Below are 16,239 nucleotides of genomic sequence, written 5' to 3'. Positions count from 1 at the left end.
TTGATGAACTTTATGATCATCTTCAAATATTGACTGCTGTACTTTGAATTACATAATCTCACACAATACAGTATTATAATTGTGCTACCATTTAAATATCAACAAATCCAATGGTTTTTATTTAAACTTAACATGGTTTCAGCAAAACTTACCATGTTTTTCATTAAAGAAAAAAAATGATTGGACCAATGGTGACCCTCTATACACAAATACAAATTACACATTATATTCAATTTTCTGATGAGCTGCTCATTATTGCGTCTGATGGCCGCTTACACAGAGGCAGTTGACTGCAGAAACTCGTGAAGAAAAGCATCTGTTAACAGAATATACAAAAGATATAAGGTCAGACAGCATGTTCACCTTTTTATTCACGTTTACAATAGTCTGCCTAAATCCTACATTGAACCAATACTATTTTGTACAGTAAATGAGGATTAGCAGTAAGGAACTGTATCAGTATGGCATGTTGATATTGTTTTCGGTACATAGTCAAGCATACAACACGTACAGAATATGGGCCGATTTGACCAATCATATGAATGGGGCGTTTTGATACTGCGCAAACCACCATAAAAACCACCACACACAAACTCAAAAAGGAGATATCAAGCTGAAATCTCGCTCTGTTTGTTAAAGCAAAAAAAAAAAAAAAAAAAAAAGTTCCTCTCTCAAGATCCATTAATGTACTAAAAACATATTTAAATCAGTTCATGTGAGGACAGTATGTCACTTGATTGGACTGGTCAGAATTCCCAAGATTGAGCGATGTATTGCGCTTTCAGTGTTTTATTAAATAAATTACACATTGCGACATTATACTTCACCCGAAAGCCCCTTGAGTGACTGAGCGAGGGGGATTCAGACGAGTATCGTGACGTCAGCAGCTCTGATTGGCTGAAGGCAGTGAGCAACAAAATCTGATTGGTCACAGACCAAGTTGAAGAGACATTTGAATTCCGATAAGTCTCAGGGTCAACCACTTAACATATTTTTTCCGCATGTAACGTAACTTGTGCTGCTGGTGTGTTGTTTAATATAGATTTGTGTGTGTATGATTGTAAAATGATTCTGCCAGTGTAAACTTATTAAACATATTTACACATATTTGGAAATTGTACACTACACTGCATATATTAAAAAATGGGCTTTTAATGCATTAGTCATACATTTCAACACTTTCTGAAATAAATAAGCACAAGTAATAAAATTAATTCCAAGGATGAATAAGTGAACTTAAAAATTATACTCAAATTTAACTTTAAACACACCACAACTTCAGGATATTAAATAATGTATTTTTTTAAATATACTTTCAGTGCATTGTTACAATGATCATTTTCAGCAGTTAAAATATACCTCAAATATATTTTTATAAAGTGCAAATAAATACTTAATAAATACTAAACTTTCACTTCAAATATAGTTTTATAAAATATGCTAAAGTACAATTATTTTAAAGTGTGTTAAAAGTTGTATTGTGAAAATATGATGCTAATATACTTTTTATATATTTAAAGATAGTACAGTTTTGTTAGTATATTTGCAATGTACTATAGAAAAAGGGAATATATTTAAAATACAATAAAGTATAATTTTTTTCATTAGGGGAGAGATGTTTCAGAGAATTAAATTCAAAATATGCAATATATATGATGATGATTCCATGATTCTCATAATAATACCAAGCATGTCCACCGGGTGGCACTCAAGGATTAGAATTCCAAAGACCATGAAGGTAGATGGGGGTTGGGACTTCAGATCAATAGGTGTGAATTGGGGGAAGGGGTTTTACTGTGTGCTTTGTCAAAGATTTGCTGCTGAGAAAAGAATATAAAATAAAAAACATTTATTTGTATACAACTGTTTTTGACATTTATATCAATGTTAAAAACAGTTGTGTAGATTTTTTTTTCTTCTCAGGATTCTTTGGCTAATAGAACGTTCAAAAGAACAGCATTTATTTTAAATAGAATCTTTGGTAACATTATAGATGTTTACATTACAAATAAATGCTGTTCTTTTGAACGTTCTATTGGTCAGAGAATCCTGAAAAAAATCTACCGTTATGGCAATGCCTCAGACTGACGGATATGTAAAAATAAACAGGAATTTTCTGACTTTTGAGTGATTCTTTACTATTGTACATACATAGATACAAATATAGTTAACTGAATATCCTATGATTTCATTTAGAAACTATTAAAATTCATTAATACCATAAAAATGAACTGAAAAGTTGTTAAAAATAACAATGATGATTATAATTTCTATGACTTATTATACAAATACATCAGATTACAGAAATCAAACGGGTTGAGGACAGATTTTGACTTTAATAAGATTAAATTTACTAAAGATTTCAGTACAGAAAACATGGCCGACTTCTCACATTGCACTTGTGCAACATTAAGGCAAATCTGCATATTGTCAGGCTCTTTGGTTTGGTATTTTGGTCCCAAAACCCCACGTTTGGCTTGGCTGTATCCTGTCAGTTCAGTCTGTTTGGTTTGAGGCAGGTGTAGAGCTGCCAGTCCTCCTGCCAGCAGGAGCGCAGACACCATCAGCAGAGGTATGGCACAGTTGGAGTCCACCAGCTGCCCAAAAACTACATTTCCCATGATGGCCCACTCCAGTGGAAACCCCCAGAGCTGATGAGCTGCAAAACAGAAACTGCATTCTGTGAATTCTGTTTAAAGAACCCATATTCTACACTTTCCTATTTATTTTTTAGAATTCATATAATGTTAGTCAAAGTTTCATTGAGGTCATTATTTAGTATTTTTATAACTATTTTCCAGTCTCTAGACCTTTTTTGATACTGTACATTTATTATGTAACTTCTCTATGTACACTAATGGTCAAAAGTTTGGAATAATTAAGATTTTTTTTTAAATGTTGTTGAAAGATGTCTCTTCTGCTCATCAAGGCTGCATTTACTTGCTCAAAAATACAGTAAAAACAGCAATATTGTGAAATATTACCATTTAAACAAACTGTTCTCTATGTGAATATATAGTAAAGTGTAAATTTATTCCGTGATCAAAGCTGCATTTTCAGCATCATTACTCCAGTCTTCAGTGTCACATGATCAAACAGAAATCATTCTGATATGATTTGAAGAAACATTTCTGAAGGATCATGTGACACTGAAGTGATGATGCTGAAAATTCAGCTTTGCCATCACAGGATTTTATTTTAAATATTAAAACAGTTCTTTTACACTGTAACAATATTTCACAATAATACTTTTTTACTGTAATTTTTAATCACTTCTTTCAAAAAGATTTAAAAAAAAAAGCTTCATTATTCCAAACTTTTGGAATTATGATTGGCTGGCCTCTTTGTATGTGAAACTAGTTGCAGTATTACAAGATTACATATGAATACTGGGGTTTACCGTAGTTGTGTGGGGTAAAGTTCCGTCCATCCAGGAGATGACAGAAGCACCGCTGAACACGCAGGACACGATCAGACTCGAGTTTTGGTCTTCACCGCGTAGAAGACGAACACCAGCAAACTGACAGCTACCAGATAGAAACAAAATCATCATTATAGCTGGACTTTCTGCACTTTATTAGTTCTTTAATATCGTGACATAATTAATGTGGTGATGAGGAGTCTCATTTGGTCTAGTTTTAGTAACATTAACCTGCAGTTTTGACTGGAGAGCAGCTTTCACTCTCTGAGCTTTGGACTCGAGACGTGGAGACCCTCCATCCCCGGCTCTCTTAAAAAGCTCCGGAAACCACATCGTTGACTCTACTGAATAAAAAATAAAAAAGGTAATTGCAACTTTTTATCTCAAAATTCCGCCTTTTTTTTCTTGCATTTGGGAGTTATAATGTCAGAATAGAGAGATATACAGCCAGAATTCAGTCTACCCAAATGAAATGCAGAAAAATAAAGTCAGCAGAACGACGCTTCTGGAAGCCAGCGGTCCACTGAACAGCTGTTTCACGGGGTCCAGTGCCTGTAAAAGAAGAAGCAAGGCCATCAAGACCTTAGTAAGGCTTTATGTTTAGCATTAATACCCTTCTAAGAAAATCTGGATAACATATCAAATGTGATCTGAACCTGTTTGACTTGACGGCTGAAGCGTTGACATCTTGAGCTGCTACTGGGTCTGTTTTTCTCTTCATCGTCTTTGGGTCTGATCACAAGACCTACTGCCTGTTAACACACACACACACACACACACACACACAATATACAAAAAAGGAAAGAAAAAGATAAGTAGAACTTACCAGACAGCATTGTAGAGACGCTCCTCTTTCAGCTCAGTTTACCTACTGCTAAAATATTTCCTGCCATCCAGAATGTAGCTAGAGCGCTGATCATAGCTCCCCTCCGCAAACATGGTTGAAACTGGGAAAAAAGAGAGGATGACAGGAATGCATCCATGTATAATCTATCTAAACCTTCAGAATGTCTCTATGTAAAAACTCTTTCGGGATGTTGTTACCCGACTCCACTGAAGAACCGCAGGAGCCAGAAACTCTGGGCCAAACTGGCTACCCCAAACGTGCCATTCACTATCAGAGAAATGACCAGAACACTCCGCCTCCCTCTGTGACCAGCCAGATACCGCCAAACATAACCGCCCACCATCATCCCTGCCAAAGGAAATGGTAGTTATCTTACTGAGGAGCATGAGAAATGGTCAGATGACAGTAATGTGAGCAGTTTCAATCAATGACAATTTCAGACATCTGATAAGGCAAATACAATTCAAAGTGCAACCAAATAGAGAACAAACTGCATTTCTGACCTGACTTAACAGTTTATTTAATAAAAATGACAAGTTAATGTTTCATTTTCCTTGTTTGACCTGCTGTTTAAGAAACCATTTTCTCTTCTGAATCACAAATTCCCATGTTTTTATATTTGTAACATGATCATTATTGATTATTTTTAACTGATATTTAGTTAGAAAAATCAAATGATAATAACCAAGGAATATGCTGGCGGCGAGGAGCCGCATGTCTGCTGAGCTGAGATGAAGGTCGCAGCGTGCCGTTGGGCAGGAGGAACGACACGCACAGGATCTCCACCGCATCTCTGATGTTCGCAGACCCGCAGACGACCAACAGCAGCCAATGGAAGAGCCCGAACCCTGCACACAGACAGAAACATGAGAAACATACGGAACTAAATGTAGGGAAAATAATTCATTCACCTTAAAAACATAAAGGTGAAATAAACATGATTTAACTTGCTTTCTCAACAGCCTCCTCATAAGAATGTTTCTTTGTACTGGACACATGGTCATCTGATGGACACTCATATATCAGTAATATATATATATATATATATATACACACACACACACACACATCATTTTTTCTTTTATGTTAGATACGATTAATCGATTTGACAGCATTTAGATAGATAGGAGCAAAAACCCTCGTGTTCATGCTGGATCCAGATTTAAGTTTAGTCTATAAAACTGGTGAAAAAAAAGTTTTTAAATCAACTCATCTACTACACTCCACCAGGATATCAACCTCTAGAGATCTAGTCATATTCAACATACATTTTACATGATTAATAATGCATTTTGTCCATATTAGTGGACAATAGCAGGGGTTCTGTGTCTTCATGAGCCCGTCGAAGCATAACATTTCAGATCAAAGCATTTATGAGTCTAAAAATTTGACTTTTGTTCCCATGATTACATGTTTTAATATTTATACTGAATAAAAAAGTATTGGTACTAATAAAAGAAAAGAATGAAATTAAGCAATGGGTTAAGGGAGATTATTTATTATTTTAAAAAAAGAACTATATACAAAGCACAGCATAACAAAACATGAACAATAAAAGAAAGTAAACTATTGAACAAACAAGAACACACAAATCAATCAATACTAATTAACAACCAAATAACAATAAAAACTCTTAGGAAACATGGGGAAAACTAGAAATTAACAAGATTAAAAGTTACATGAAAGCATAAAACAACGTGAAACCAACTATATACACACAACAAAACCAAAGCAACAGCAACCTAAATAAAACAAACGCAGTGTGCTGCTCTTCTAGGGCTTCTCTCTCCACTGGAGAAAGAAGCCCCTCTGTACTATGGCTTTGCTAAATACCCCACGGAGCGTGAGCAGAAGCTGCCGCCTTCGCTGACTTCCTCCAGAGTGACTGTCTAAATAATGAACAAATACAAAAACACATTAACTACAAACAAAAGTTAAGAGCTCAGAAAGAAACTGCAATGAAAACTGTAAAGGTAAAGCGTGTGCTCATACCTGGTTGCCCAGAAAGCATGTCTGTCCTCTTCTGGTCATTTTTAATGACTCACCTGGCCCACTGAGATGCTGGATGGGTCAGAGGAACCACTGCTCTCTCACCCCACAGGCTCGTGCACCTCCTCTTTCTGCTGTGTCATTCTTTCTGTTTCTGTCATGCTTCTTCATTTTCATTCAGGCGCTGCTGCCTTCGCTGACTTCCGTCTAAATAATGAACAAAAACAAAAATTAACTACATACAAAAGTTAAGAACTCAAACACGACGTGTGAACGGCCCCTTAAACACGGTGCATTTCTTCAGATTAATGCAGTGTTGAAGCAAAAGTCAGTGCCGATTGTAATGAACTGCGTATGTGCGTGATAAGGCCTTTGTCACAGGTCCTAGCAGATAGATACAACTGTAAAACGCTCACTGCCATTCGCCGTGCGAGAATGACTGAAAAAAAGAATCGAAATGCGCGCATCGTATCAGATTCCCGGTTCTTTGAAATTTGGAACCGGTTCTCGATACCCAACCCTAGCCTAGACATGAAAACCAAATACAAAACTCTATTTCAATAATCAAACACTGATTTAAAAAAAAAAAAAAAAAAAAAAAAAAAAAAAAAATCACTAAATGACTGTAGGACCCAGACTAGGGTAAACATGACGCAGTGAATACATAGAAAAGGATTAACAATGGCAAAAATCGTTTGGGAGGAGGTCTGGAAAAGTATGGAATTTTGAAATGGAAAATGTGTAGGAACCCTGTGAACAGTAACTATTTACAGAAAGGATGAAAGTAAGTGCTTTCAAATGTGTGAAGGCATGCTCTGAAAACTGAGTTTGCCTCTCTAACAGTTGGTCAAATGAAACAAAAGCCAAAGAAAACCATATTTGTGTAGCCCCTCCAGTTCGCAGCTGCCCGCTCCAAGCGGGACACAAACCCGGGCCCGTCCGCATGGGAGGTGGGCGCTCTAACAAGGCCACAGTCTCTAGCGCCAGTCACTAGAGATCAGGAGAGTGAGGTTTACACGCACAGCTCTTAGCAGCCTACGTCTGTTAGTTTCTTAAAGCTTCACAAAATGTAGAAGACAAAAAAAGCAATTAAAGACTGAAATTGTAGTCTACAGAGAAGCTTCCTCAAAATAAGAGGGGAACTACTCATTTACATCTAAAGCACACAATCTGCAAATAAAATATCAAAAGCCTCTCTAAGCGTTTTCAACCCAAGTCGTCAAACTGACGTCATCTGGGAAGGAACGCCATTCCAGACCGGAAATAACTTTTCAGATTTTGATTAAAGATTACCACGACAAACAGTTTTTTTTTCTGTGTATTAACTTGCACGGATTAATTGTTCACCACAGGACTAGTAATATGCACTAACAAAGTAAATGGGGTCAATTTTGATTTCATGACGACTTTAAGGCATATTTGAGATGCAACCCTTGGCACGTCATTAGAAGTGTGGTAAACAAATGGAAGAACCACTGATTTATTTTTCCTATAGGGTATATACAGGAATCGTGGAGTTAAATTTAATACCTTTTAAGACCTTTTTTAAGACTTTTCCCATACATTTTAACACCTCATCACCACTTCAAGTTTAACCGGTTACATCAGCGACACTTTAACTTAAATTTACTATATATTGATTGCAAGATAGCACAACTAAACAGTCTTAGTTTGTGATAACTCCTTATCAATGCAACATAATTCAGAAGGGTGGGAACAAAGTACAAGAGAATTATTTGAGTGACTAACCCAATGCAAGGTTTATTAGAAAGAGAAACCAGAAACAAGAATTAGACCAATAAACAAAACAACTGACAAAACTTACTGAAGAGGGAAAATAAAGCTCTCCAAGCATTTGCGCGATAGAGACCTGCATTTTGCATCCCATAGCGGCTTTGTGGCTAGCACTTAGCATGTGGGACTGGACAGCGTTGATCCTTATCGAGGCTACGCTAACTGCCTTCCGACACACAGAGCAGTACGCCTCACGGTTATACCCAGAGACAGCCCTCACCCATGGCTCCAACTAGGGGTGCAACGGGTCAGTTTTTAATCACGGTTTTAGGGTCACTGTTACGGTACGGTTCGGTATGTGCTATGTTCAGGGAAAAAAGGACTATGGTCAAATAAAAATAAAGAAAATAAAAATCAAACTGCAAGCAACAGCACAAATAAATACAATAGAGCAAAGATACAAAGGTTTCAGGTTTTTCTGGTATCAGTAGTTTTCAGGTATACAGAAACTGAATGAAGTAACGTTAGCTATTAAAACAACACTGCATAATCTTCACAAGATTAATCATTATTAATTATTAATTAAGTTACAAAAGCCATTTCATCAAGAGCAGTGAGTGATTTCCTTGTCTTTTGTTGTTTGATTAACGTTAAAAACACACAGACAACAGGAATGCAGGAATGTCTTTAAGACATAATGCACGGATCAGTACACTGACACTGAACACATGCGTTCTTTCTCGAGTGTATAAGTTCACTTAATAACCGACTATGTTTGCTAGGATACTCGCCAAGACGGGCATGTTGACAATTTGTGTGAATTTATCCATTCAAGCGCAAGACTTGAAAGAGAACTCAATGTTTGCACACTGTACACGCGCTTCCACGTGCACGCTTCGGATGAGTGCACAAATCTTCTCACAGCGCGCGTGTAAGTTCTCTTTCACGCCTTGCGCTCGAATGTTTAAATTAGCCAGGCTTAAATGAGTTTAGTTTAAAGGCAGATAGCAATGTGTTCTGTTCAGGTCTCACCTGTGCTTGCGCGCTATCAACACTCGGATGATGACGGCGGCAATGACTGCTCATATAGAGCATACAGCACTCGCATTGAACAAAGTTTAGGGGAAGCCAGAATGCGTATCCATCGACAGAAACATACATTAGCCCAACTCTGTCTGTTTTATTTATTTTCTACAAACCATATTATAGATGCGTATGCGTTGTCAGATATGAGATGAACCGAGGTGCAAATGTGTGCCGAAACGTGTGTGGAGAACGGCACGGTTGGATTTTTTACTGAGAACCGTTATACCCCTAGTTCCAACTCCTTATCCTCCAACCATTTGCATGAAAACGTCTATTTTCCCATTAGTCAACGATGTTGCTCAACAACCGAGCGTGAAAGGACCTGTGCTATCAGTCAGTCAGTGAGCGCGGTAACAGACGACATCAAATCTAGCGGGATTCTATAAATAAACTACACAGAATCACACTATTCGCCTACGCAATGATTAAATTCAGGTAAACTTTAGCATACAACCTCTTTGGACAAATATACATAATGAAGATTATACAAAATGTAATACCTTGGAAAATGGCTTTTAAGACTTTTTAATACTTTTTAAGGGCCTTAATTTTCTCTAAATTGATTTATCAACTGGCTGTATAATGAAATTAAATATTGAACAATTTTTTTTAATTCATTATTCTTATTAATACCACTACTATTAATATTTCATATTTAGACAATTAATGGTAATATGTTTAAAATTAATAACAATAATAATTGTTATTATATTTTATTTTAATTATTATTGTTAACAGTATTAATAACAACATTATTTTATTTTTATTAACAGTATTAATAAAACTAATAACTTATTTTAACTTTATTTCACATAGATTAAATTGTTTTTATATGTTTTGTTTTGTGTATATATATTTCTACTTGCATACAGTGTCTATATATACGTTTTATTCAAATAACTTTTTTACTTTTAATTATTTTTTAAATATTGAATTATAATGAGTTTGCACGGAACAGCTGCATTTTCTGAATTCGGAGTGGCAGTTGAGAGTTGCCATGACGACTGTGTGGCATCCTCAAACAACACAGAGGACCACTTGAATGACACCAAGTTCTGTCTCTCACTCTCACTTACTGATAAAGGTAAGAAAAAATGATCAAATTGCAGAAAAATAACTTTTTCAAATGTTTTAGCATCTACTATTTTAGTTCAACTGAGTTTATTTTATTAATGATTTTGTTATTTTATAGAAAAGTCTGTTAGTGTATCATCTGCTGTATAAATGAATTGTGTAAGAGAGTCTGAAATATTTATTACTATATTTATTTGTTGATGTACATTTATTTATTTATTTATTCAGATTTAAGCTGCTTCATGGTATTCAATACTATGCTTAAATAATAAAAACAACACAGAGGACCACTTGAATGACACCAAGTTTTGTCTCTCTCACTTATTGATAAAGGGAGTACTACATGTATATTGTCTAATCGTAGGCTTGTTTAGAAACAGTTACGAAATTTTGATGAATTTAATTAATTAATTTTCTGACCGTCTGTTCCAGGATGAGCGGTAAGGTGGCGCTGTGGCTGCTGCTCACCGCCGCGCTGTGCGTCGTCTCCGCCGGCCGCAAGATCCGGCCGCAAGGCTCCATTCCGTCTCCCTACAAAAACAGCTCCAACACCTCAGACCGGCTCACTCGCAAACAGGAAGTGCTGGCCTCCAGCCAGGAAGCGCTGGTGGTGATGGAGCGCAAGTACTTAAAGAGCGACTGGTGCAAGACGCAGCCGCTGCGGCAGACGATCAGTCAGGAGGGCTGCAGGAGCCGGACGGTCATCGAACGCTTCTGCTACGGCCAGTGCAACTCCTTCTACATCCCTCTATACGTCAAGAAGGAGCAGGAGTCGTTCCAGTCGTGCGCCTTCTGCCGGCCGCACCGCTTCACCAGCCTCACCGTGGAGCTCGACTGCCCCGACCTGCAGCCACCCGTCAGATACCGCAAGATCCAGCGCGTCAAGCAGTGCCGCTGCATGTCCGTCAGCGTGTCCGAGTCTAAAAAAAAGTGAGAGGACAAATGTGACCCTGGTTAAACGAAGGCTTTACCCTAGACACCTGCTGTGAAACCTTCAGCACAGTCTTCAGACAGACAGAGGATTTGAGAGAGTTTGTTTCCACCATTAAAAAAAAAAAAAAAATGTAATTGCGCCTTTTTCTCTCACAGTTCTTCTGAATATACTGGGATGGCTTGAGGGTGAGAAAATCATGGGATAATTTTCATTTTTGGATGAACTATCCCTTTATTTAAGAGTACTGGAGAGGTATCCTAACTTATAGTTAGGAGTAACAAGATGGCAGCAGAGCTGAGGAGACACATGCTTTCAAATGAAGATATGATGTATTGGAGCTGAATGATGACACGGAGTTGATAAAACGATATAAACTTGATTGTCAAGGAATTCTTTTTGTAACTGACCTAATTAGAAATGTAATAACTTCTCCCACTCTACAAATCAATGCTCTCAGTGGCTACGTTTACATGCACCCATTTTTGTCAATCCGAATGAATTGAATCCGATTGCAGATCTTTTTTACATGTACGCTAAACATTGTAATCTGATCCGTTTATATGCGTTTCATATAACCTACATTCCGATTAAACCCGGGTTGCGTCAACAGACGTTAATCGTATATTCACGATAGCAAGAGATATTGTCAAAAGCATCAAATATTGGCAATATTAAGAGAATTTGGTGTTTGCAATTAATGTAGGCCTGTTACATTCTAGTCTATTATTATTTCTATTAGATTAGGCTTCTTTTATTATTAAATTAATATTATAATAAATTTGCCCTGCAATAATTTCATAGCGCATCACCGCATAACTGAACATGCTGTGAGGATAAAAGATTAGGCTATTAGCTCCTCTTAGAAAATATTTTAAATATTTTTTAGGTCTATTATACAATGAATTATAGACCTATAATTAAAATTATTAACAGTGTATAATATTTCCTAACACTGCAGTCATCAATGAAAATAAAGCGCAGCTTTACCTCAAGCGCCGACTTAAAAAACAAACAACCTGTTTAACACGAAATAGTATTATTCTCATTTGTTTCATCAGCCTACATGTACAACTTGCATAGTTTTACATGTCCAATCACTCATTTCCTGTTAACAGTGACTCAGACTGGCTTTGACCTTTCCAGAATTTGATACCTTGGAAACAACTGTGTTCTCCATCAAACCACCCTACTGCGTCCAAATCTGCATCATTCAGGCGCTGCTGCCTTCGCTGACTTCCATCTAAATAATTAACAAAATATGAGCAAAAACAAAAATTAACTACAAACAAAAGTTAAGAGCTCAGAAAGAAACTGCAATGAAAAAATGTAAAGGTGAAGCGTGTGCTCATACCTGGTTGCCCAGACAGCATATCTGTCCTACACGTCCTACGGTGTGGAGCTGTGCCACTCAAACAGGTCACAATCTGACACAGAACACCCCTGTTCAGCTCCTCTGAGAGCGCCAGAACCGGCCTGGTCTGCTCTTCTTCAGGCAGAGTGGGTGCAGCCTGGAGCACATCTACCAAATACAGGAAAAATTAGCATTTGCGTACAGTTTTGAATGCGTTTAGCAAATGCCAAAGAGCCAAATAGAAACATGACTGAACAGATATAACACGGACAATAGCTGCTGCCTCCTGGTTCGACTCTGTTCGGTCACTGAATCACAGGCTTCATGTCGCAAGTGTCGTCAGAGTTTGGCCCTGTCCAAGATGCAGCGAAGAACCATCTGTACAATGCATCACTATTGACATTTCTGGACAAGATACTGACATAATCAAGGCATCACAGAGCTGTTACAGTCCCATTCTGGTTATCGACATGATCAGTGCCTTGAAGCAGCAGTGGCTGGTTCAGACGGCTCGTTCTCTCTCTCTCATGGCTCAAGAACTCCGCACACGTGGAATAGACAGACCACCTCATGATCGATCGGCTTGGTGTTGTCCTCCACATGTGATGCTGTCGGACTAATAAAATGATTGGCATAAATATAAGCCCACAAGCCTCCTGGCTCATCAGGGACAGAGCCCATAGCAGCGATGTTCAGGTACCTGGCACATCTCTGCTCCGGTCCAAGACAAATCCATCTTCCTGGCACCTGTTTTCAATTTGCAACAACAGTTTTTATTATTAAATTATTAACTGTGTTCTTCAGAGAACACGTGTGTGAACGAGAAGACGGCCACACAGCTGCTTTATGGCAGAAGTATAAATGAGTGTGAAGCTGCATTCATTACATCTACACAAACACCCACACATGAATCGAGCACGATTTACTATTTCGTTCCCTCGATTTGCTCAATCATGCGCACGATATGAAAAAATACTATAGTAATTTGTATACTACAGTGTTTTTGAACCATGGGGCTCTGTATATCTACACAAATAAAACTCAAGTTTCTGGTCTTACAGTTTTTGTAATAATCGCTAGGACAGATTTGTCAAGAATTTGGCCATGCTTTCAAAACACTAAGTTACACACAGTTTTCCTAAGAAATAACGTTAAAAAAAAAAAAAAAACAAGACATCAGCGCGAGTAATAAAGAAAATGCGGTTCACAATCAGAAAATAACGACATAACATTGAACAACCTCTGGTGTTGTTTTATGTAAACATGTTATTTACAATGATTTTGTGAATCTGCACTTACCTTCCCTTCGTCTGATGTAAATCTCTCAGAAAATACCGGATGCTGTCAGCGCGCGCAAGATTTGAATGGAGCACGAGCGGGAATAAACGACTCGAAACAACGTCGGGCTAGAAAATAGTTGATACAAAATAGAATAAAATTTGTGGTTATGTTCTGGCAAACATGGTTTTTAAAACAACTCTACGAACTCACATTTACCATTTAGATTTTCTCTCTCCGCCTCAGAACAGAACGCTCTCTGCTGCTGCGCGAAAGCTCTCTCGAAGCGAAGGTGAAAGCGTCACAAATGGCGTGGGCGTGTCTACACGTGTCTACAAATGGCGCGGGCGCGTTTCTACAAATAGAACGGACGCGGCCACGTTAAATGCATTCTGGGAGTTGTAGTCACAGCCTACAGTCTTTTTTCTCAAAAAACAGCAACCGATAGAATAAAAGACTAATTATATTGACGTGCACAGCTTGTGTTTAATGTTGAAAATGATGTTAAACTAAATTAGATTTAATTTGAAAGGATAGTATGAATAGGGGTGCTCGGGGCACAAAGTAACACGGGGTTAGTTGTAACACACATGGTTTAACACTATTCACACATGCCAGCATGAAACTTAGTGTATTTACTAGTTGCCATATCAACACCACATTGAGAAAAAGTTGCGGCAAAATTAAAAAAATCTTTGGAAGATATCACTGAACATTTATTTAACTACTGCTCATGACAGGTATTTGAATTGTAGCTACGCCCACACTGACGGGCAAGCACGAACAAGTTTGGACTTCAGCAGGTAAGCTTATTTCTTTCTGACTTTATTTCAGTGAAACAGTGTGAGAATATTAGATGTCAAAGATGTTTTATTATTTCAGCTCGTTTTGGACTGTGGGTGTTTTTATATTTGTTACTCGCTGTGTGTTTTTCACACTATGATCTGTTTTGACGAACTATCATAATACGGTGTAGTCACAACAGTGCTGATCAAGCGCGGATTTTAACTCGTTTATTTCCACTTTGGCCACAAACCCCTCCGAGGGGATTTATCGCGTACAGTTTTTTATCTGCTTACACACATTTTTTAAAACTGCCTCTTTTTTTTCAAAACTTTACACACCAAGAATTGCACACACAAAATGCCTGACAAACACATCTCAAAAGCACACATTTGTCTCATGTAGCAAACACCTTTGCCATGATATTCTGTTTTTGGAGATATCACATACACACAGTTATTCAAAACCTAAAGCTCTTCTTTCATGAGCTCCTGTGTACATTTCTGTACAAGATTGAAAGTAATTGGCAGAGAGATGTTGAATAATTCACGGTAAACACGAAAGCAAACTATTTATTTTTTTACTGTACATGTATTACACAGTACGAAAGAAAAGAAAAACATCGATCGTGTGTAGTTGTTTGAAAAAGGAAGTCAAGATACTTCCTGTTAGTTTTTTGTGTGTTACATAGAGAACTGTGTGTTGTCGAAGACCGAGAATTAGTGTATGGTTTTGCAGATTTGGTGTGTGGTTCTGCTGTTTGAGTGTCAAGTTTCAGAAATTGTGTGACAAGTAAGGATTTTGTGTGTAAGCAGTTGAAAAAAAACTCTAAGTACATGTTAACACTAAAAAAGCCTGCATTATTGTGCATTTACTTCAATTATAATGCGTCCATAAAACTCAGTTAGCATAAAAAGCATAAAAAATATTAATTAAAAAACGGGGACAATACATTTTTGAATGTTTTTGTTTTTTAATTGTTGTTGGTTCCTTATATTATTACATTAAAAATTATTAGGATTTAGTATATTAGTCTGTTATAACAGAAGTATGACTTTACAAAAGCACATTACAAAAATGAAACAATAGACATAAATAAAACATCTTTTAACAAATATTTTTAACATGTATTATTGGATTTAATATTTTAAGGAGTCACTAGTCTTGTTCGAGCAATGCATTCTGGTTAGAAAGTTTGTCCGACTTTGATCGGCGCTGCAGCCGCCTTACGATCACGTGTGGCGTCAAAGTACCGCGAGAGCTAAAAGAGACCAGGCGCTGCAGTTGCTCAAAATCGCCTGCGAAAGCCTTGATGATGACACATTTCATTCTCATTGGTCAGATTCTGTATTTAACCAATCTTGATATCCATGGGTTTCAAAGACGTCACTTCCGCTGTGCCCGCCGCCATTTTTGTGTCCGACATGGCAACTAACACAGCAGCGCTTCATTGTACTGATGATCGTCTTTAGCTTCTAGCGAGCACTCAAACAGCAACATAAAACATTAATAACGATATCTTGTACACAGTCCATCGCCATAAACCAGAGAAAGCGTTACCAGAAAAATCTATTACCTAACAAAAATATAAATAAAATAACATAAAATACCTAAGTGCAAACAAGTCATTTGACAACTTTATTTAGACAATAAAGAAACAAAATGCATCTGCCATGGTGGAATAAATAATTGGAAATAAGGAAATTATTTTGTTGATGAAAATAATACGAAAACAATACAAG

At 37.2% G+C, this 16,239-nt stretch overlaps 1 protein-coding gene and 1 pseudogene across 1 annotated transcript; one reads left to right on the top strand and one right to left on the bottom strand.

The window, feature by feature from the left end:
* Window positions 1–2,270: 2,270 nt before the first annotated feature.
* LOC127507932 (synaptic vesicle glycoprotein 2B-like) lies at window positions 2,271–8,998 on the bottom strand (annotated as a pseudogene).
* A 1,578-nt stretch (window positions 8,999–10,576) lies between these two features.
* LOC127507931 (gremlin-2-like) lies at window positions 10,577–11,486 on the top strand. The gene has a single exon (XM_051885384.1). It carries the CDS (start codon window positions 10,585–10,587, stop codon window positions 11,083–11,085), a length of 501 nt encoding a protein of 166 aa, XP_051741344.1. The 5' UTR covers window positions 10,577–10,584; the 3' UTR covers window positions 11,086–11,486.
* The last annotated feature ends 4,753 nt before the right edge of the window (window positions 11,487–16,239 follow it).

The sequence above is a fragment of the Ctenopharyngodon idella genome, unplaced genomic scaffold, assembly GCF_019924925.1.
Source record: "Ctenopharyngodon idella isolate HZGC_01 unplaced genomic scaffold, HZGC01 HZGC01CH25, whole genome shotgun sequence".
NCBI lineage: Eukaryota > Metazoa > Chordata > Actinopteri > Cypriniformes > Xenocyprididae > Ctenopharyngodon > Ctenopharyngodon idella.
Note: the sequence above shows the minus strand (reverse complement) of the source record. Positions and strands in the feature narration are given on the sequence as shown.